The 22,819-nt window shown below is 39.9% G+C and overlaps 1 protein-coding gene across 13 annotated transcripts in view; it reads left to right on the top strand.

Moving 5' to 3' along the window:
* Positions 1 to 22,819, top strand: part of PAM (peptidylglycine alpha-amidating monooxygenase) — a 229,328-nt gene that overhangs the window by 108,980 nt on the left and 97,529 nt on the right. For all 13 annotated transcript variants that reach the window (XM_072789317.1, XM_072789290.1, XM_072789328.1 and 10 more), the window contains 2 exons: positions 4,227 to 4,284; positions 15,351 to 15,438. In XM_072789317.1, coding sequence (XP_072645418.1) covers positions 4,227 to 4,284; positions 15,351 to 15,438 — 146 coding nt within the window. The remainder of the gene's footprint in view (positions 1 to 4,226; positions 4,285 to 15,350; positions 15,439 to 22,819) is intronic.

Raw genomic sequence — 22,819 nt, 5'->3', positions numbered from 1 at the left:
GGACTCTCCAGGATCACAGTTTAACTAAATTAAAATGGCAAGAAACTAGATTAATGGCCAGAAAGTGACAGGGAAGATACATGGTTATCTCTAATCATCATGAAGGTGTAAACTTGAGAACTTTTAATCCTTATTGTGACACCGACTACCTGAATGGCCTTAGGTAGACCCATAATCTTTCTATGAATCAGTTTCCATTTCTGTAAAAAAAAAAAAAAAAAAAAAAATCCAGTGCCTGTTAGTTCTATTCACAGCATAATTGTGAGAAGAAAATGAAGTAACACGCACACACACACACACAAACACACACACACACAAAACAGTGCTGCTCAGCCAGCCTAAGGGAGACAGAGCTTGGCTGAGACCTCTTCAAGATGTGGCTTCTCCAGGTAAACCCTGTAAATGATCCTTGGGGTCATACCTCCCTTACATAGATCTTGAGCTCTCAACTTAATTGCAGGAACCAAGCTGTTTTACCAGAATACTGTAGAACAAAAGCCCTGACACCTCTTACACTTGGAGAGAAAAGAGTTAAATTCCTTCTTGTTCTTCTCTGTTCTGCTGAAGCCCTCAGAGCTTCCAGCTGAAGGCCGTTGATTGGCTACACACCATATTTTTTTAAGGTGCTCATTTTTAGAAAAAGAAATATTTTACCTTCTTTTCTTCTGACAGAATTATTATCTTGAAAAATGGGGCATCAGTAAAGTCCTAAGTCAGAGTATGATGGGACATCATTGATGTGATATCTAATACAGACTTTGTTTTCCCAAAATAATTTTGCCAAATACTATTTATTCTGCAGAGGATCTCCTCCTTCTGAAGGAGATCTCTTCTTCTTTTTTTTCTTTTTTTCTTTTTTAAGATTTTATTTATTTATTCATGAGAGACACAGAGAGAGAGAGACACACAGGCAGAGGGAGAAGCAGGCTCCCTGCAGGGTCTCCAGGATCACACCCTGGGTCAAAGGCAGGCACTAAACTGCTGAGCCACCGGGCTGCCCTCATTTGTTTTTTCTAAACTGGCTTCAACAGAACAGAAAATCATTGAAATCTGAATATATTTGCTTTATCAGAGAAGTTATGAGCCAAGAAATAAAAATTGGTAGAAGGAAGACATTCCCAAGCGCCTGGGTGGCTCAGTCAGTTAAGCGTCTGCCTTTGGCTCAGGTCGTGATCCCAGAGTCTTGGGATGGAGCTCCAGATCACGCTCGCAGCTCCGTGGGGAGCCTGCTTCTCCACCTCGCTCTCCCTGCCACTCCCCCTGCTGGTGCTCTCTCTTGCTCTCTGTCAAATAAATAAAATCGTAAAAAAAAAAAAAAAAAAGAAGAAGACATTCCCAAGTTACTCTGTCCTTTTACATTGTGCAGCTGCTGCTAAGAGTAAGAATACAATATGGATCTGATCATTCTGAGTCTAACAGTAGTTTCCTATATTCTGTATATTGTGCTTAGTTATTTCTTTTTAATCAAAAGAACCAACTTTTTGAATTTCATATGTGTGTTCATTACTATAACTTAACCATTCCAAGAACAACTTGAGGTGACTTGTAACAAAATGAGAGAGAAAATAAAACTGAAAACTCAAGTCCAAATACAAAAGAACTTTTGTTTGGCTTGCATTTCATTTCAACCTTTGATCCTTTCTTATTGTAAATATGTACTTAGCTACTTTAAATTGATTTTTGTTTTTATATGTCCTTTTAAGTCATTAATTGTCCGTATTGCTTTGATCGGTAATGCATTAGTCAGACCTCTGCGCTTGTTAGTGTCAGATGGCAAACCAGGCGGACCTGAGTTAAAGACAGATGTTCTTCAGAAATAACCATCTTGATGGGATGAGCACTGGGTGTTTATTCTAGAAGTTGGCAAATTGAACACCAATAAAAAATAAATTAATTAAAGATAAAAAAAGAACAATAAAAAATAAATTTATAAAAAAAAATAGCCATCATGGGCAGCCTGGGTGGCTTAGCAGTTTAGCGCCGCCTGCAGCCCAGGGCGTGATCCTGGAGACCTGGGATCGAGTCCCACGTCGGGCTCCTGGTACATGGAGCCTGCTTCTCCCTCTGCTTGTGTCTCTGCCTCTCTCTCTCTCTCTCTGTGTGTGTCTCATGAATAAATAAATAAAATCTTTAAAAAACAAAATAACCATCTTAATAGCGAAGGGAGCCTAGTGTGAATTGAACTCAGTTCTGCCAAAACACAGGACCGAAGACCTTTGAAGTCTGGGAGGTGCTCAGGGGAAAGCACTGAGGAGTGTTCAGGGGCTTGGTGCCTCTACTAGGCCGTCTGGGTTTGTTCGTTGGCACCTACCCAGAGGAAAAACAGGCTCCTCGCATCTTTATGACAGGAAGCAGTGATGTAAGTTAGAGCAAGGCATCCACTGGCTGGGACCCAGGGCAGAACGATCTCACTGAATGTGAGAAGACAGTTCTGGGTTATAGAAGATTTACATCTCACAGAGGCAGAGCAAAGATTTGCAGGCGGCAGCTTTCTGAAGCAACTGCACTAGAGGGGATTCAACAGCCTACCTCCCTGTTGCCAGGTTTGGGCTAGAACAAGCAGAAAAGTTACTTAACCTTGATTTCCCCATCCGTAAAATGGGGAGAACAATAGTATTATATCATAAAGCTGTGTTTTGAGGATTAAAGAAGTTAATACCCATGAAGCGTTTAGAACAGTGCTGGCACATAGTAAGCTCTCAATAAATGTTAGCTCTTATTCTTACTGTCTTTAGAGTGGAGTTTGTAAGAGTATCTACCATGTTTGAATGTTTTAGTTATTAAATGATATAATACGTTGAGAACTATGCCTGGCACATAATAAGCATTGAGTAGCTGTTGGCTTAGCGATAGTAACGGTAGCAACAGCAGCCATTAGTGGCACTAAATATCTTCTAGTTCTGAATTACTTGTAACTCAGGATGGCCAAATAGAAAAGAATCTTAAACTTATTATTATTTTTTTTTATGTCACACTGGAGCTTTGTGACAGTGGTAATTCAGAGATTGGAAAAATATTTATGAACAATCTTGTACATGATTATAAGATCTTTAAGCATTATTTTGCCATTGGATTTCCCAGGTTCTGGATACACGGTCCACATTTCCATTTTTTTATGTACCTCAACCTCCTTACTGCACAATCTGAAACATTTTCCAGCACATTTCCTTCTTACCAAATGTGAATCTAAATAATTATGAAGTCTTTTAAGAAACAAAACAATTTGCTCAATTGAGAAAAAATGGCATATGTAAAGGTAGTAATGAAGACTGAATCTTATTTCTCTAACTTTTCAAAATTTAAGATGGTTTGAGGTGTATTTGAACCTCGCACCCAACATAGAATTTTAAAAGAGGTACAAACTTCGCAATTTTTCAGTGCCAACCAGTAGTAGGTTTAGAGATAATGCAGATGATCTCCATCCGTGTTTATGGAATCTCTTGATTCTGGCACTGTACAGTAATAATCCATGAAGTGTGAATTATTAAATGAGTTTAGTCTATATTTGTATTGCGTATGTTACCAACCATGGCATGTACTTCACTGCATAGGGTCTTCCTCTAAGGAAGTGGAATGCAGAGATCAACAGAAGCCCATTGTCAAAAATCTTAATGTTTCAAAAAATATTTGATGGTGGAAAAATGCCCATTTAGATAAAAGACTGCTGGAAAAGAAAGAGTAACTTGAGTTAAAGTTGATTTCTTCAGTGTACTGCCTAAAAATATTAAAGTAAGAGAGAACAGCCAAATATTATATTTTAAGACCAACTTTTATTCACTGTACTTCTCTAATTAATATTTGAGCAGTTGTAAAATGATTCAGGAAATTAAGTATTTAATTATGTATATAGCAAAGATGGTCAATACTAACTCGTCCCATTTTTAAGTCAAGCGCATTGAAGTGTTTCCCTCTTTTTATAGAATCATGTGAAAATGTTACCTTTTCATACGGTAGTACTAGAAATGTCACCCGTGACAACTGGTCTTAGATATAATATTTGAAGTCAATTAGGAAAGAATCTTAGAAAACTGTTTGGGGTACCTAAGTTTTATAAACTGGGCCTGTCCATTAACTTGGTCATACCCAGTTGGCAGAGAACTTCACCTCCCTGGGCCAGTAGTTCTTTTTCAGTCATACAACCCATGCTTTACTAGTTTTTTTTTTTTTTTTCTTCGTTTGACTAGCAGCAGATTAATTCGGATTTTGTACCTTTCTTTCTCTAATAGTCTGATACATACCTCTGCATGTCAATGCGTCTGCCGGTGGATGAGGAAGCCTTCGTGAGTAAGTATTAATTGGATGGTGTGCTGGGGTGGGCGGTTGAAGGGAGGGCAGCTATTTGAAGTCAGTGAAAGGTTCTCTGTGATGGTTATGAGCATATTAATCTTTTACTGACAGTCTCTAAAATGCATTTATCATGCCTAATGCAGAAACAAACTAGAGAGAGCCGCTCAGAGACAAGATTACAAACTGTATCTGGAGAGATTCATGAGTAATAGTAGTTAAGGAGTTGCATGCAGATGTCGATGGTTGCCAATACCATGTGGTCCCGTTTGTATAGTATCGGCTTTCTGTCTGTGGCTCGATGCTTAATTCCGCTCCACTCAACAGACTGTTTATTTACCTGCTGGTTCATGCTATAAATCGACTGTACTTAGACTCAACATCAGGGAATTTCAGATTTTACCTGCCAAACAGTAGACGGATAGAAAGGAAGGAAGGAGAGATTGAGAGAAGGAGGGAGAGAGGGGGGCCAAGGAAGGAACATTGGTCCTATCTGTTTTTTTTTATTATAGGATAAGAGGCCCTTCCCCGGCTGAGACTTTATATGAGATAGGAGAAGTGACAGCCTGCCATCTGTTTTCATCTAGGTTGCTTTCATTGAAATAACCCTATGACAGACTTTTAGCTATTTCGGGAGGAGGTGTGATTGGCAAATTATTCGTGGATTTGTTGTTGTTGTTTTTTTTTCTCCCACTGCTTTACTTGTCTGGTTTGAGATGTTGATTTTGGAGAAAGTAATGGTAATGAGAGCTGTGCGTTGGTCCCATGAAACTAATCTTCAAGTGGGCTGTCTGAAATGGCTATTATGTGAATTATACAATGTGTACAGTCTCTTTAGGGCCATCCGAGAATGAATTTTCATGAGGTGTTCCCACAGGAATATACATTATAGACCTGAAAAACCGGAGCAATGTGCATTTTTTCCCCCTCCATACTTTAGTGGCAACCTCACCAGAAAATACAACTTCTAACAGCCCTCTGAAAATTTGTTCCCATAGTTAATTCCTAAGATTGAAAGTCAGACCTTGGGAAGTTGGAGTGTTGCCTGCATGTCCTTATTTTGTATAACAATTGAATATTACCGAGGGAAAAAAAGTAGAAAAGACAGTTGCTCCCAGATCCTGAACTTTAAAGACAGAAAACTAAATTCCTGATTGTAGTGCCTCACGTAATGCTAAGTGTGATTTAGGATACAAATTCATCATTAAAATACCAACGGTAAAGCTTTCCTCAGTTTCATATCCACATTTTTGGCAGCTTAGGAGAAAATAATATTTACTCACTGAAAGGCGTTTTTACATGAAGTTTTTTTCTTCACTGACTTTATATTTTCTTTCCAAGTTCCAAGAGAGTCTTGATTGCTCCTGTTTCACATGTGCTTGGAAGAGAAGGCCAGTCTCCATCCCTGTATAAATATGACAGTCGTGTCTCACAGAAACATTACAGGTCTCATATTAATAGGTTACTGATTTGTTTTCTTGATGAAAACAAGAGTGATGGTAGCATATGGTTTCAGAGCCGGTGACTCTAAGGACTGTAAATATATATCCCGGAAAGCATTATTGCTCTCCTAATATAAATGTGTTTGCTTTCACATAAATTAAAATTGAAAAGCACAAGTGAATATATTCAGTCAAGGAAAATATTCATAGGAAACTCATGAAGGGCTGCATTAGAACTAGGGGACTAAACGTCTCTGCGTTTTCTCAGGCACTTCCCTTCTACGATCGAACTGTTCCCAGTTCTAAGGTCCTTAACGGAGCTTGTAAGATTAATAATTATTTCCAGTGTTTTTTTTTTTCCTTTTCTTTATTGCTGGGAGGATTGCATGAATACTAAAGATTTTGTCACTTGTTCAAGTCCTTTTTGGTACCAGCCCCAGGCGACGTGTGGTTACCATCAGTCTGCGTAAGCCAGCAACCACAGGTGTTTAGGTGTAAGCAAATAAGAACTGGAAAATTGCAAAAAAAAAAAAAAAAAAAAAAAAAAAAAAGAGAAATACCAATCACTTATATAAGGGAATAGGTAAGGGGAAGTTTGCGTGTACTGTCTCATTGTTAGAACAAGCCTGCAGGTAGTCCCATTTTATAGTTAGAGAAACAAAGACAGGAACATCTCTTTCTTTGATTTAATCAAATAGTAGGGCAATAGTTTATACAGAATCCTTGCTCATATCATCAGCTCATTGCTACCTGTTTACTAAGGGCTACCAGACACTAAGATACTTAGAGCTCTCTCTGTAAGAAAGCCGTCTTGTAGAAGAGGAAACAGAGGGTGAGAGAGATCAAGGAACTTGCCCACACTTTTTACTAGCTATGTGTTACTCTACCTGTATGCTGTTATAAAATCACAGTAGATTTGGATGTGGGGATAGTGAATAAAGGAAGAAATGAAAGAAGTCATCAAATGGATAGATGGAGCCAGAGTACAGCAGGAGCACACGTCCGCCTTCCTCACATCAAATTCAATTATTCTTCCATTCCCTTACCTTCGCTCCCTACTGAGGACACTCTGGTCAGTTTTGACAAAAAAAGACCAAAGCTCAAACCATCTTACAAAATGAAATCCAGTACGCATGAAGATTAAAGATATGCAGAAGGAAGAGGGTTTGGATGCATAGGTTGTATGTTGGGGGGCGGGGGGTGATAAGGCATAACCAGATTCCCAAAGTGAAAGTTTCGCTAGTGGTAACCGAGAATTCACCAATGAATGAAGAATATGAGTTGTCCCAATTTCTAGGTCTCAGGATGCCTCACTGTAAGATTAGATATGGTTAAAAATGAGGTCTTGTGAAGCCTTTAATACTTTATCTTTTTTTTTTTTTTGAGACGTGTATCAATTTTATACTTTCTGCTTTCATTATCTGTGCCTTTTCAGTTTTTGAATGCCAGCAGGACGTGTGCACCTGGGTATGGTGGGGACTCAATATCGTTAGCTTAATACCTGAGTGAACACTAAACAAGTGTTTTGCTTGGCCAATTTTATGGCAGTATATCATATAGTAGACAATTTACCTTTTTGCCTTTAATTATGCTCTTATTTGAATATAAAGGAATAATTATTTTTTAACAAAAGCCACTTGTTCGTAATTTCAGCAAACTTTAAAAATTCTGCTGTGTGCCAGTTCTTGGGCAAGGCAGTGGGGATGTGAGGTCTGATACAAAATCAAAGAAATTATAGCCTGGCAGGATTCTAGAAGACAAGAATACAAATATTATAATGTCTGAAAAGAACTTTCTCCTTTGGCTTTTCAAATTTCTGAAGAAAATCACAAAAGGCAGAGTACAATTCAGACTGCTTATTAGGACTAAAACAAACCCTCTTGATGGTGTTAAAAGCCAAAATTGCATTTGAATAATTCATAGCTTTGGCTCTCTGCTTGTGTGACTAGTTAGGTAATTCATTTTAGATAAACACACTTCTTAATTTTGAGAAGAGACCATCACAGTTGTCGTAGAATTTATACGTGCATACGCATGCCATATCTACGTATGAGCATACGCGACATCTTTGATGCATCTGTGTGTCTCTACTGAATTATTAAATGTGAATTAAAGTTGTTGTTTGGGGAAATACTCTGATGAAGTTAAATATAATTTTTGTATTTTGAACGAAATCATAGCTTTCCCTAGAGCATTGCTTTTGTTTATTGTTTTAATAAGAAATCGCAGATTGAAGTGGGTGAAGGTATGATAAAATCTGCATTTGACCACTGAACTGTGATGCTGTCTAAAAGGTGTTTTACAGACACTCAGAGGAATTGACTCTGACAGCAGCCCACTCAGCCAAGAAATTTGACTGTCATCTTCATCCACTTGCTTTCCCTCACATGGATGACCAGTAAATAAATGTGTCTTTTCCTTAGTGAATGATGGCAGGTCCCTATCTATCAAATTGCACTATACAAATGAGATAGAAGCCATTGAATTTAGAAATAGATGAAATTAATCTAATGATTCATTGCTTTTCATTTTCTTGGGCTTCTCTCTTGAATGTAGAACAATGTCTACTGCAGCACAGCCCAGTTAGACTTGAGCATTTCCAAATGTGACCTTTCCTAAACAAAGCACATGTTCATGTGATATTGGGTTACTTCAGAAAATACAGGAACAATCTCATTTGGATCATGCTTATGGGTCATTACATAAAGTCATTATGTGACTGTAAAGACCAAGGTCTGGCAGGATCCAGTGCTCGGATAATCACATTCTGTGGCTCGACAGCAGTAAATCGAAGGGTGTGAGTTGGGTGCATGTGCCCGTGTACATGCCGTGAGCCTCCATCCCCATGCAGGCACTCTGTCACCTTTCTGCTCCCCATTAGTTGACTGCACATCCTTTCCTTTCTCTCTTCACCTAGGATTTTCTCCAACGTGAGAAAGGTAGCCTGTCTCTCCACAGGACCATTGGATACCTCCCCCCCATTGGATCCCCTCGGAAGCTTTTCTAATTTCTTAGTGAAAGTTACTTGGACAGAGAGCACAAATAAGGGCTACACTTACAGATGATGAGCGGATAAAATCTGATTTGCTTGGTCATAATTGGGAAGGAGACGCTGTTGCTGTCTGGCTTGTCTCAAGAGTATTTCTAGGATGCCCTCTGTGGTTTGGTCAATCAAATGCCACATTTCCAACATGACAACCCCTGTAAACCCCCAGGGTATTTTCAGGTGATAAAAAACAAAGGGAGAGGGAGGAGTAGGAACCATCTCATTATATTTTATAAAGCTGAGAGTTAGGAATGCCTTCAGTTAGGTACATTTGGAGATCACCAGAAAGTCAGTGACACGCTGACAGCGCTGTTTTACAGTAGTGGGGTCAGAATGCCACGAGCCCCCCCAACTCTCCGAGGAAAATGGCCAATTCGGAAAGCCCAGGTCTGAGTCTGATTTGATGCGTGAATGATGCTTTTTATTAGCCAGGGGTTCATGGCATTTTGACAGTCATTCTGAAGTAGTCATTTCAGTGGGGCCGACTTCAGGGGCCAGCTCTAAAAAAGTGAGTCATGAACAGTTCTGGTCACACAAAAACATCATGTGAGAGACAGGGAGGAACTCTGTCTACATCTGGGAAGATGATCTATTTGGATCTGCAGGGGGAAGGAGAATATTCCAGTAGTCAACAGTATGATCAGTGAAGAAGCACATTGGGCTCAAGCGTGAGCCTTCCCACCTGCTGGCCACATGGCCATATGCATGTTGCTCAGCTTCTGTCCTCAAGGCTGGGCTGTTTGAGAGGAAAGGACCAGACCCCTAGGGTCACTGTGAGTAGTAGGGAGCCTGGCATGGGGTAAGCCCTCATACATGTGAATGGTTTGGGATGTGGAGATGTGGGTTACTAAGTGGAGAGGGCCGCCCACCGGGGTGCAGAGTGGGTGTAGGGAGCTGTCATGTGGAAACGTGGTGGGCTGGGAGACGCTCACTGTTACACAGGGCCCGGAGAGGCAAGAAGGGGCAATGGATTTCATTCTGTAGGAAATTAATAGGGGACTACTACAGGGATGACATTACAAATGCAAGGCTTAATGAAGCTTATGCTATTTTATCTTGCACAGCCTGGCTGATAAAAAAAGTCTATGTATTGATTACGTAGTTGGTTCTGACATATACCAAGAAGTTCCATTTTAAGAGGTACGTCGCCCAGAAGTTTAACTCTTGTTTGTGCTTCAATTCCTTTATTCGGAGGCAAAGGTTACTTCATTTCAAACTTGTGTTTCTCTTAAAGGCTTGCTCGGGTGTCTTACGTCTTGGTTAATTTGGCAACAGTGGCATCAAGCCCTCATAAACTGTGTGAAAGACTCTTTCCGAAGCGTGTATCATTGTCTATGCTAGCGAGAATTAACTACAATTTCTCTATGAAACTTTCTGATTAACAATGTTCAAGCCGGAGGTCTTTATTTTAGTGTAGGATTGCTTCATGGTTTTGCAGGCAGCCAGCAGAAGAGAACACAATATGCAGGATTGCTGTGGATTTTTAACATGCCGCTAAATGGGCTTTGCTGCTGTGAGCTTCACATGTATCTGAACATTTCGGACCCCGCTGCTCGAAGACGAACACTGAGGATGATCCTATCCTCCACTTACATGACAATTTACAGCATTATCTTCAATTTCTTTGGGTGGATTTTTGAAAGATAATCTTCATTTTGGGGAAGACAAAGAAATGTTGACAGAAGTGATACTAAGATCTGGGGCCTGTCATTTTTTTTTTTTTTTAAATGATAGCAACTCTTTTACATAATTATGTCTTAAACCTTACATCTCTCTGGCCTCTCAATATTGTGTTTGGCTGCAAAGCACTAGTCAACACGGACACTGCACAGACATAAGCGTAAGCACCCAGGCTTACCCGGGGAGCCTGCTTCCAACCTCAGCCTTAAAATGACTTGAGGTGATAAATAGGAAAGCTGCACGATGATGCAGAATTCCACTGATCTCTTTCCTTAAAACGATTCTGATGGATCAACCAGTTTTACCCTCAGAAAACGTTTTTATAAATTTATTTTAAAAGAACCTTTGGTTTTACTGTTTGTCCTGTATGTTTAAGAGAGCAATGCAATCCAAGCTAACTAAGATGAGGTAACTGAGCTCTAAGCACACTCACGTGATACGTATTCAGCCAATAAAAATGTTGACTGGCGTCAGAATCAAACTGGGTTTCATCTGTGAAACTTTTCACATGTGCACTTGCCTGGAATGACCACCGAGATTTACATGAAATATTGATGGAGGAAGGTCTAGGACTGATCCGGGATTGACCTTAAGCATCTGTATTTTTAATAAGCTGCATAGGGTAATTCTAATGCACAGCACTAGATGAGAAAGAACCACTGACAAAATTGTTTAATAACATATAAAAATATCCACAGCATAGGAAATAAACCGTTTACTAGGTATAATATGATTCTACTGGGAGAAAAAGGAAACAAAGCCAACAGTAATGATCCCTAATGATATATATGGGCAATAATTCCAGAATGCCTAAGTTCTGAAGATCTAAACTTGGATTTACAAGTCTGTTCTTTTTTTATCTGATAGGTTAATTATTCATGGTCTGTAGTATTCCTCTAGGGCAATATATTTAGCTAAAAAGGGTGTTTCTCTCATGTGCAGTGGTAATTTTGGGTTGATTGTATATGCATGGATATCTCCTAAATCTCTAGTTCCTACACTTGGCTACGTGGGTTCTTCAAAATCTTTCCACATCCTGCATCTGGCAGATATATCAAAATTTGACATGCAGACCTGGATATCCACTTGAAGAGGAAAAATGGAGAGAAAGCCAAATGCTAAATGAAATTCTATCCTAGGTCACATTCTTAGAGAATTTTATGGCCCTCATTGTAGTCTAATGTTACCTAAAAAAAGCCATACATTTCAAACAACCTCATGCAATTAGTACAAATTTTCCTTAGAACTCCAGAAAATAGACCTCAGTACCTCTGCCCAGTATGTCACCCACACGGACCCTTTCAGGTCTTTCATTTCAGATGACATTATCCTTTGAGAAATCCTCCAACCCGTGCACTTTCAGCGCCCTTACATCCCTTTAATTAATGTGCCTGAGTTACCATTTCTGGAGTCTTGGTCCTTCAACAATATTTGATTCCCAGGACTTAGACTTAGGTGCCCATAAACTTTTCCCCGATCTTATACACCAGGCAGCCCACTGATACTCAAGTTCCATTTCCACATAAGCAGCTGCCATCCTCTTACTGAGTTGGAAGAGTCGGTGGCACTTTTTAATCCTATAGGATGTAATATTCCCACGCGTTCTCACAAGACTGTGCTTCTGCGCGTTGGTCGCCATCCCAAGGCTGCCTTTGTTTACTCAGCCTGTCAGTTGTTTTCATTATTATCCCCTGGCTCTCTCCCCTTGGATCCTTTATGTCTTTGGTGTATGATGGGGGAAAAAGAAAGTAGGGGGAGAATTTCTTTTAAGATGTGACTTGGAGATACTTGCCCGTATTCTTTTTGCGTAGCGTAGAGTTCTCCAGCGTGGTCACAGGTGCAGCTTGTGCCCAACAGACTTCATTCTTTATTCACCAGGGGTGGGATCTTGTTTGGCCAAGCTAGGGGGTAATAAGTCGGAATGGGACGAACCCATCAGCCTAATCTTTTCCCAGTTGGCCCCTCCCTCCCCACCACTGGCAACAGGCCCTTCAGTGAACTGGTCCAAGGCCTGCTTTGTTTTATGGCACCTGCTATTTGTTGTAGATTTACATTTTGATATGACCTTCCTTCTGCAGGCAGTCTTTTTCAGCTCACAGTGGATTTTACCTGGAGCTGTAATTATATAAATACTTGGATATTATACCCGCTTTAAGATGTGAGAAAGATGGTTCTCTACCTCTGTGTACCAGTGATTTACTCAGCATTCCAGTTAGATCTTGAGATTCTGGAGGAATGCGTGAGTCACCGAGAGTAGTTTCTAAGAGAGGGAACTCCCAGGAATGTTCTTTTACTACCTCTTCAAGATACTGGCTTGTTTCTAATTATAGAAACTACAATTAAATGCTTAACTGTTGAGAGTTCAATGTGGAGCGAATAAGTGGTTTTAAAAACAGTATGTCAGAAGGAGAAAAAAAAAATCAGAAAATGGATAGAGAAGTTACACGTTGAATAACTTTTGCCCTTTATGGAGGACGGTTAGAAGATCCTCTTGAATAAGCAGGGGCCCCGGCAAAACATTTGGCTTTCCTTCCGAATGAAGAGCCACAGAGATTGTATGTCTTCATGATCTATTTTTGTCTCAACAGGTCTCCTCCCTGTCCTTCCCTGAGTCTTTTGCTTGATACTTCATTTTACAAATTTAATGACAGCCCACTCTTTTTTTTTTTTTTTTTTGCCTTGTTCCACAGCACTACACACACAGCATTAATATTTTAACAAATTGCTGGGGCCTCCTGCATGCTGAGCTTTCCCTGACACTGTGTCCCGAGTCTTTTGTTCACCCTCCTGGCTTCAGGGTTCAATTTTTGAGTGATTCCCAGATGCCCAGTTCTCTGGCCTCTTTCTTGAACAAGAGTAACAGAATCTCAATTTCCTGCTCGGTATTTCCACCTGGATTTTGAGCTGGCACTTGAAATCCATGTTGCTTTAAACCCAGCAGTTTAATTCTTGACAAAATGCACTTGGCCATGTTGGCTTATTATCAAAATTCCCAGAATGACTCGAACGTAGGAAGAAGTCCACTAGTATAATATAATATTAGTCCACTAATATGTCACTCGTAACAAATGAATTTAAGGGGAATGGGAACCATATGATCATCTGCATAGGTTCTGAAAAGGCAGAGGAGTTATCCTCTTGTCTGACAAACCCTTTGTGGATATTGAAACCCTCCACAAGGGATTGAGGGATATTGTAAATAGAGAGTGGGAGGGGAATATAGTCAGATCAAAAAGTTAGATGTCCGTGCAGTGATAAAAAGCCATTTGATAAAAACAAATATAACAATTTTGCATCACATACTAAAATAAATGTAAAGTGATTAAAAAACAGAAGCCTGGTACTCCCACCTTAGAGTTTTTTTCAAATTTTCTTCTGCAAGGGATGATACCATGGGAGGATTCTGGAAGGGAGGAAGGAAATCCTGCACTTGAGAGTCAGTCTTTGGAGATAAAATCCTTCTTGTTCCTTCTATTTCTCTTGGTAACAAATTTAGGCTTGTTAACAGTAGGATTTCCTAGGATTTGTGATCTGCTGTTACTCCCAATTGATTCTTTTCCTTCCAGAGTATCTCCTTCAACCTCGTAGGCTTACTGTATTCTCTGACGGTTGAAGACAAAGCCTCAGGTTATTGCAGGTCCTTTTTTTTTTGCAGGTCCATTTTCCAGCCGTCCTCTCTCTCTCTATTATTAGCCTTTGAAATGGTGACATAAACATCTTATGATGGGATTTTTAGGCTTTAAATTCTAATTTTTCTAAAATTAATTCTAATTTTCAGTGCAGGAAGTGAAAGACTTTATTTCCCCTGAAAGTTGGGAGTCACAGTGGCTCATAACAGGCTCCCTGTGTTTTCTAATCAGCCACACTTTGCACTGTAGTTTGATGTAGACCCATCTTGTATTTTATGAATACTCACGTGCTCAGGCACACATTTTAGCAGTAAATGATGTTCTGTTAATTTTATCAGACGGAAAGAGCTAAAAGATGCAGCTCTGCACGCCACAGAAACTTAAGATCATTTTTAGACTGTTCAGCATTTTTCTATGTGAAGGTGATTCGGAAACTGCCCTCATAGCACGGCATTTTGAATGCAGGCAAAAGTAGGTGAGCCAAACTCAAACCAGGAAAGGGGAGCTCATGCTGAATATTGACCACACATACTAGTATAACTTCTCCATAATTTTTTCTTTGTTTTCTCTCCGAACTCATTTTTGTTTATTTTACTATCTTTCAGCCACTATTATTAGGAGAGAAAAATGAAGAAATGACATTTCATAAGTTCTAGATCCCTCTAACAAATGCACAGTGCTCATCGAGGACAGTGGTTTTCTCTCTCCGGTACTTTTGTAAAGACACATTTAAAAAAAAAAAAAAAGATGCATTTTCCATTTTTATTTTATTTTCTAGTGAATCATCATACTGTATCCTAGTGGCTACTGTTATTTAGAGATGGTAATTCATTTGTGTTATGCATCCTTTTGCTCACGTTCAGACCACTCACTGTGGTTTCTGTTCCGCGGTGTTTTATGGCACTCGGCATCCTCCTGAAATCTGGAAGGGAATGTATTGTGGACACATAGCCGGGAGCTTTCATTCTGTACCCGCATACTGCTCACAACACTTTTTTTTTTTTAAAGGGGTCTTCCCTTAAAACGTGTGTGGCCATATGTGGAGTTTCAGCCTATTATTACCTGCTCTTTTCATTATACAAATTGTCAAGTCATGCTCATCTTAAGGAATTAGATCATCTATACGTCATCAGGGCCTTCTATCATAAGAGCAACAGAACTTCTTTGTCATACAGCTGTTGGAACTGTTGAAAGATGTGGCCTCTTGTGACAGTGTGTGCACAGAAGTGTAACTTGTGTTCACATCCCCGTGTCCTTTTCTCTTAACAGTTGACTTCAAACCTCGTGCCAGCATGGATACCGTCCATCATATGTTACTTTTTGGATGCAATATGCCTTCCTCCACTGGAAGTTACTGGTAAGGGATACTGGGCCCACAGTCAAAAGGGGTGTAGAAAATGTCTTTTTGTTTGTTTGTTTTTATAAGCGCGGATTGCATCTGTGCGAGTATTTTATAGCTGATAGATAAACAGGAAGAATATTTACTTATCAGGGAAGAACACGGTTCTTCTGCATCACGTGGTTACCTGCACAGCCTGATTATCACCATTATTTAGTCTGCTAGGGAGCACATCCATCAGTCTTTGACGCTGACTTAATAAATTTATGTCTGTTGTCATAGCGTAGCAAGGTACAGTTTATAAAAAAAAGACTGACAATTTAGATAATGGATGCTCCAATGTTTACTTTTGGAAGATCATACTTCGATCCAAAGAGCACCATGGCTCTGTTCACCGAGCACTCTTTTATCCCAGACACTGTGCTAGGTGATCTGTATATGCCATCTCATTTATTCCTAAAGTTTTTGCAGAGCAGTTACCACTGTCCCCACTTGGCAAACAAGGAGCCTGAGCCTCAGAGAATCAGTATCAGGCTTCAGCTAAACTTGGCTGGTTGGTGTCAGACCAGAGCCTTGAGTTGTCACGTTCCAAATCCAAATTTATTTCCGTTTCACCACGCTGCCTCCCATTGATTCAGGTAACCGTTGTGGTCTTCAAATTTATTTTAATCACTGGGATGAGTCTTAAGATCATGTTATGAATGGTCAGTAAACATCGACTGAATGCCTGTTCCATGCCAGAATGATAGCAGAGGCTCTTGAAGATTCTGGAATAGATAGATGTGCTTTATTTGTCTCCAGAAGCTCACAGCATAATTATGGCTTAAGATCTGTCCTTTCATTTTGTTCCTTGGCGTTCACGAAGATTGGTGAGTTTTGAAAATAGCCATGCATTTTAAGCCTCCCATTTTGCAGCAAGAGCCAGCATCCCGGTTAGGTATGGAACAGTCCAGAATGACTAGTGTTTGCTTGCATTGGAGAAGGGTCTGTTTGGTGCTCCTGTCCCTGCATAACCACATACCCAGATAATCCTTTCTCCGTGCATCCCCATGTTAGTCAGGCTGGCACAAGGCACACAGCAACTGCAATCTAGTTGTTTTTATAACAAACAATTGTAATATATATTTGGAACTGTTAAAAGCACAGGGCAATTAGTGGAAGTCTCCAGGGACCAAGTAGCATCAAAGCATTTGTTAATAGGCTTAAGTTATTTGATGAAAGGAGCCCATCACATAGGAATCCAGTGCACATGACTGGGCTTATGTAAAAATGCAGCCAGGAAAATCACAATTAATACCTCTTGCTATCAACATTCCAGTTTTGGCTCTTTGGTAAATTTTTGTAAATAAAATTTGGGATTAAAAGATTATTCTGTGACAGCCTTTTCTGACTCTTATTCACCAAATCACGTTCTCTGGCTTTATGTTTTAAAAATATTTCTTCTGAAATTAGTAATATTTATTTCTAGATTAGAATTAGTGAAAGTAGCTAGAAGGGATGTAAGCTTTTAAAACCTGCTTTACCTTTAGCTTGGCTAAAGAGAATGAGTGAAAAAATAAAATATCACTACATGATATTATGGTTTTAAGAAAAATCTTATTATAAAATGAACAAAGCCTCGTTCACTGTTCTCACATCGAGGGAACATCAGAGCAAACATTCTTTTGGGCCCATAAAAATATTTATTAATATTCTTAAATATACCGTTTTGAGATTAAGTCTAGTTAAAATCTGTTTTTCAAAAGACTTCCAAATAGGGGAAAGAGAGAATTCAAAGAGAATGTAAATGAACGTGGAAATAGCAATTTTGAGTAAAGTCATTGCTACACGTATTCTTATTACTTGAAAGGCAACATAGTAGAGTGAAAGAGTCGTGAACTAACCAGCCAGACTCCCTGGGTAAATTACTTATTTCATGTGAACCAGCCTCAGTTTCTTCATTTTAGCAAGGGCCTACCCCTAGATCCTGTATAGAACTCCTCCAGGCTCTAAAATTCCATAATTCCATGAATACAAATTCCATGCAGATGCTGAGTCAGACTGGAAAGTCGTCATTATAAGATACGTGCACTGGTGGACTCGCCTCAAGCAGGCAGCCCGCTGCATTTTGCCGTTCATTGGCATCCCTGAGTGGTTCGAGCTCTAAACGGCATGATCTGTGTGTCATTTTAAATGGATTTTTAAAATCTGCCTCGCAGCACATGTTCCCACTTCATCTCTAGGTTTGTTCTGAAGGACTTTATAACCGTACCAACCAGGACAGTGATTGATGGTGATATTTATCTCCTTTTAGCCAAACCCAAAGCAGTCAACTAACATTGAAAAGTAGCATCTTTTTAATATGTACGTATCATGTCTTTTCAATACGTAAACTGAGAGGTATGCAGTGAGACTGTTCTAGTGACTCTGACATTCTAGTGACTCTGACATCTCCCATCCAGTCTTCGTCTCTATTTAGCGATGGTATAGACCTTTTTAGCCCCCCACTATTTGGCAAGACCCGTGCTTCTTTAAAGCATTGGAGCTCAACAGGATCTTTCATGGACTAAACTTTTCAGTTACTTCACCGAAACATCTCGTGCTCCCTGGCCCCAAAGCCACACAGGCTCAGCCGTGGAAACAGTCAGCGGATGTTTTCCAACCGCTCGGCCTCTTATCCTCCCACCTGAATTACGATGCTAATAACAAAAATCTATCAGTGTCAAAGGCTTGCGTTATTTTTTGAAGAGGTTTGAGTCATGAAATTTATCACACTCATTTTACAGCTGCAAATCTATTCTTCAGCTGCTCCAAAATGTAGACAGTAGTTAAATTAAGATCCTCAAACTTTCACATATATTTTTGGCTGTGATACGTATAATGTTTTTTGATGCCTGAGAATATCAAGAACTCGTTCACGCTCTGGGGAAATCTTTGCGGGAATACAAAGCTGTTCTAGCGAAAGACGAAAAAGCTAATAGGATATCTTAACACCAAAACGTCAAGCTTAGAGTTCCTCTTTTTTCTGTTTGTTAGCAAGGATTGCCCCCCTGTCTTCACTCGAGTGTTCTATTTTCATTGCCAGCAGGTTGGCAAATAGGTATGTGTCTCTAATAAAGTAAACATTTTCCCCCTGAAATTATGAAGTTATAATTCTTCCCCTGTCTTCAGGCAGCACTTTTAATTTGAAAGCAGAGAGCTCTTCTGATGATGTTTCACTGTTGTGCTGCCCTCCTTTGCTCTTTGTAATTGCCTCTTTCTACTGTTCATTAAAATATATTTACAGTTATATTAAGTTTACATGAAAATAGTAGACACAGCATGAAGCAGTTTTCATTATGTAGTCATTTTAATTTTGAAGGTTTTTTTTTTTCCCCTACACATATTCCAGTCTTTTGTGTCTCATTCCAAATTAGCAGCTCACACTGGTAATGTGTCTAGTTAATTATATGCATGTGCATTTAAATTGCATACATTGATGTGAACCTTTTAATATACTATGGGGTGGTCCCTTTATAGTTAGAGTGGGCCTGGTGCTCAGTTCCAAATTAACATACCTCTCGAGGATGCAAATAAGGACCAGCTGGATGGAAAAGCAGCAGCTCTGCTGGCCCATGTGAAGAAGGCAGCAGTACCTGTCAGATGTAACCCTCAAACCTTCTTTCCCAGGCCTTTATAGGAGGAGACGCTTAACTGTCTGGGGGGGCGGGGTGCACAGAAAGTAAGAGTACCAAGAATGGAGAGAGCATAGCAATAGGATGATTTGTTGGATTCCATTGGTGCTTGCAGACTTAATTCAAAGCATAGCAGTTCTAAGTTCCCCAGATTTCTTGGCTGACTATGAGCCATAAGTGAGTAGTAGATGCTTTGGGGGGCTTTTTTAGGGTAAGGAAATGAGGTGCTGAAAACTGGGTAATTTAGACATAAAACATACGACAGCTCCTCACTAAAAAAAAAAAAAAAAATACAGTTTAGGAGAGCTTAGAAACCGACATGCTGCTTTTGTTTATTCTATGAACAGCTTTATTTTTATTCTAACCATCAGTTTAAAAAAAAATAATGCATGGTTGGCCATGGAGAGTATTTCAGGCTTTGAAAATCAGGATGTTTTGTTCACACAAGTTCTTTGACATTTGGGGTGATTCGGGAGCACCGCTTTTTGTAACATGAGTTTGTACAGGCTGTGTGCACTTTTATCTGCTGAACGCCGGACTTAGGGTTTAAAGCAATTTATGACTGCCAACTGCAAGATTGTGCGCCTGCAATATTGGGTGATTAAAGCGGTTGGGCTTCTTATGTAGCCTGCCTTGTACTTAGGCATCATCTTCTGTGCATAACTAACATTATTATGTTCAGTCTAAGCAATTAATATTTGACCGAGCACTCTTTCTAATGATGCTTGTGACCGGCTACTTTTTACAAATCAAGGATGGCTTCCACAGGTTGTTTGATCTTTTTTGGAAAAGAGGAATCCCAGCTGGTTAAATGAGGCTCTCTCCAGCTGTTCCAATGTGGAATCATTCTCAAGCTAAAGCAGTCCTGCTTTACCATCCTATGAAGCTTTAGCTTAAATCCCTTTCAACTGCTTCTATTTATTAACCACCTGCTGTGTCTTTTTAAATGCCACCGTCTCCACAGAGTTACAGATGCTGATGAGGGGAAAGAGAAGAGGAGCTAAAACATATCAATATATCTACATAGCAGCCAGTATGTGAGACACCCTGCTTGGTTACTCATTTAAATGACTGTTTTTTTTAGGGTGAGATTACGTCTGCAGCTTTGCTGCCTCCCTCATGATGATAACGATTCTTTGGTTGAGAATGGTATTTGCATATGCTGCCTTCATGCACCCTCTCCATCACCACCGAGCTACCTGTCATCCCTACCCAGTTTATCTTCTGCAGCCCCCTCTGTTTCTTCTGCCACAGCCAGACTTCTAAAGTCAAACATACCAACAGCCTTGTTGGTATAAATAAAAATAACACAATCTCCAAAACCTGTGCTTTACCTTGTTCTGAACGCTATAAAATGTGCCTTTGATTATAGTAGAAAATTTTATTTTTTTCTTTTTAAAGGCTGTATTTATTTATTCATGAGAGACACAGAGAGAGGGGCAGAGACAGAAGCGGGCTCTGTGCAGGGAGCCCGATGGGGGACTCCAGGATCTGGCCCTGAGACGAAGGCAGACGCCCAGGCGTCCCTATAGTAGCAAATTTTAGGTATAAATTCCTGCTAGGCTGAAATTGATTGTATCCATTTTCTTTTTCTACTGTAATATTATAATACAGTCATAGGACAGTCTGCATCATGGTAGTATGAGGGATCTTTGTTTAAATGAGATACACTTGGTACTTATTCCCCTAAATCCTTGGCTAGTTTTTTTTTTTTGTCTTTATTTATTTATGAAAGAGAGAGAACAAGTGGGGGGCAGGGAGAGGGAGGGGGTGAAGCTGACTCTCCGCTATGCAGAGACACCACCATCCCCCCAACCGATCCTAGGTCCCCAGGATCACCACCTGAGCTGAAGGCAGACACTTACCTGATGGAGCTGCCCAGGTGCCCCTTCTTGCCTAATTTATAGAAACCTGCATTAGCACCATTGGTAGAGATTCCTTAGCAACTGACCAATTCTTTTTTTTTTTTTAATAATTTTTTTAATTTTTTTTTTTTTTATTTATTTGTGATAGTCACACAGAGAGAGAATGAGGCAGAGACACAGGCAGAGGGAGAAGCAGGCTCCATGCACCGGGAGCCCGACGTGGGATTCGATCCCGGGTCTCCAGGATCGCGCCCTGGGCCAAAGGCAGGCGCCAAACCGCTGCGCCACCCAGGGATCCCACAACTGACCAATTCTTAGTAGATTAGGGTCAACTTTTAAAGTGGCATGACTGTAACCATTTTTTTTTTAAGATTTTATTTATTTTTTCATGAAAGATGCACAGAGAGAGAGAGACCCACGCAGAGGGAGAGGCAGGCTCCATGCAGGGACCCCAATGTGGGACTCGATCCAGGGTCTCCAGGATCACACCCTGGGCTGGAAGCAGATGCTTAACTGCTGAGCCACCCGGGCTGCCCGACTGGAACCATTTTGACAGTTCCAACGGAAACAAACATCTTTGAACACTGGCTCTTTCCTGGCAGACTAGTATTTATGTTAAACAGAATAGCAATATTCTAGCATAGTGCTGTAACATGTAGCATAGAGCCAGTTGTAATAAACATTGGTCAAATTATTTATCCTGCATTGGTCTGTTTCCTCATCTGTAAAATGGGGCCACTAATCCCACCTAATGGGGCCATCGTGAAGAGTGAGCGGAGGGATGTAGATAATGGCGCAGTGCCTAGCACGTAGATGTGCTTAGTACATGGTAGTTGTTACACTTGTTTAATTAGTATAATATTTCTTAACCATTGACCATGTGCCAAGCACTTTGTTAGGCACTAAAAATTTGGTGTGAGCAAAACAGACACACCCTCTTTTTTATGAACTTTATAGCTTCTTTAATCTCACTGGGAAAGTGGAGTGTGGGGACCCCCCAGGTGGCTCAGCAGTTGAGCATCTGCCTTTGGCCCAGCGTGTGGTCCCAGCTTCCGGGGATGGCTCCCTGTAGGGAGCCTGCTTCTCCCTCTGCCTGTGTCTCTGCCTCTCTCTCTGTGTCTCTCATGAATAAATAAATAAAATCTTAAAAAAAAAATCAAGAAAGTGGAGTGTGGACAAGTGGAGTGTGGACATCATAGGGATGTTTATCAGGCTGGTGCCTTTTAATCACCACTCTTACTTACCTTTCCCATTAAGTATCCTTGTAATTACTATGTTAATAGTAATACCTATTGCATACCCATTGCACTGACATTCATATAAGATTTGTCTGAATTGGGAAGCATGTTCTGTGGGTTTATGGAGAGTTAATGAAATTTGAATTCCTGACCCATTCCTGATGCAGTTTTGAATGATAAAGATATTCCATATATGCCGCTGATTATATATTGTGTTTCTTAAAGAAATGTTCTCACTTTGGATTAATTTTCCTGGGGTCCTGATACTTAATTTATTAAAATTGGAATTTAAGGCTGTATAGACTTAACTTGAGGGCATGACAATTTTGTTTTAAAAAAAAATTTTTTTTAGACCAAAGAAGAAATGACTTGTCAGTTCTGATCTTCCCTGAGTAACCGTGGATTTTAAATAGCCTTTAACTGATACAACTAGAGAGTACTTTAACAGTCAATCATGGTTTATTTGGATAATTCAAAATGACAGTTTAGCATTTTTCAGTGCTTGGCATAGTTTGAAAATATTCATGCCATCTGAGTGGTTTCCCCATAGATTATAGGTGAAAAGGTTCTAAAACAAAATTCCAAGAATCCAGAATATTTTTCCTTTTAAAAGTTAATTCTCATCACTTTTACTGCAAAAACT

This window comes from Canis lupus, chromosome 2 (genome assembly GCF_048164855.1).
Source record: "Canis lupus baileyi chromosome 2, mCanLup2.hap1, whole genome shotgun sequence".
Classification (NCBI taxonomy): Eukaryota; Metazoa; Chordata; class Mammalia; order Carnivora; family Canidae; genus Canis; species Canis lupus.
Note: the sequence above shows the minus strand (reverse complement) of the source record. Positions and strands in the feature narration are given on the sequence as shown.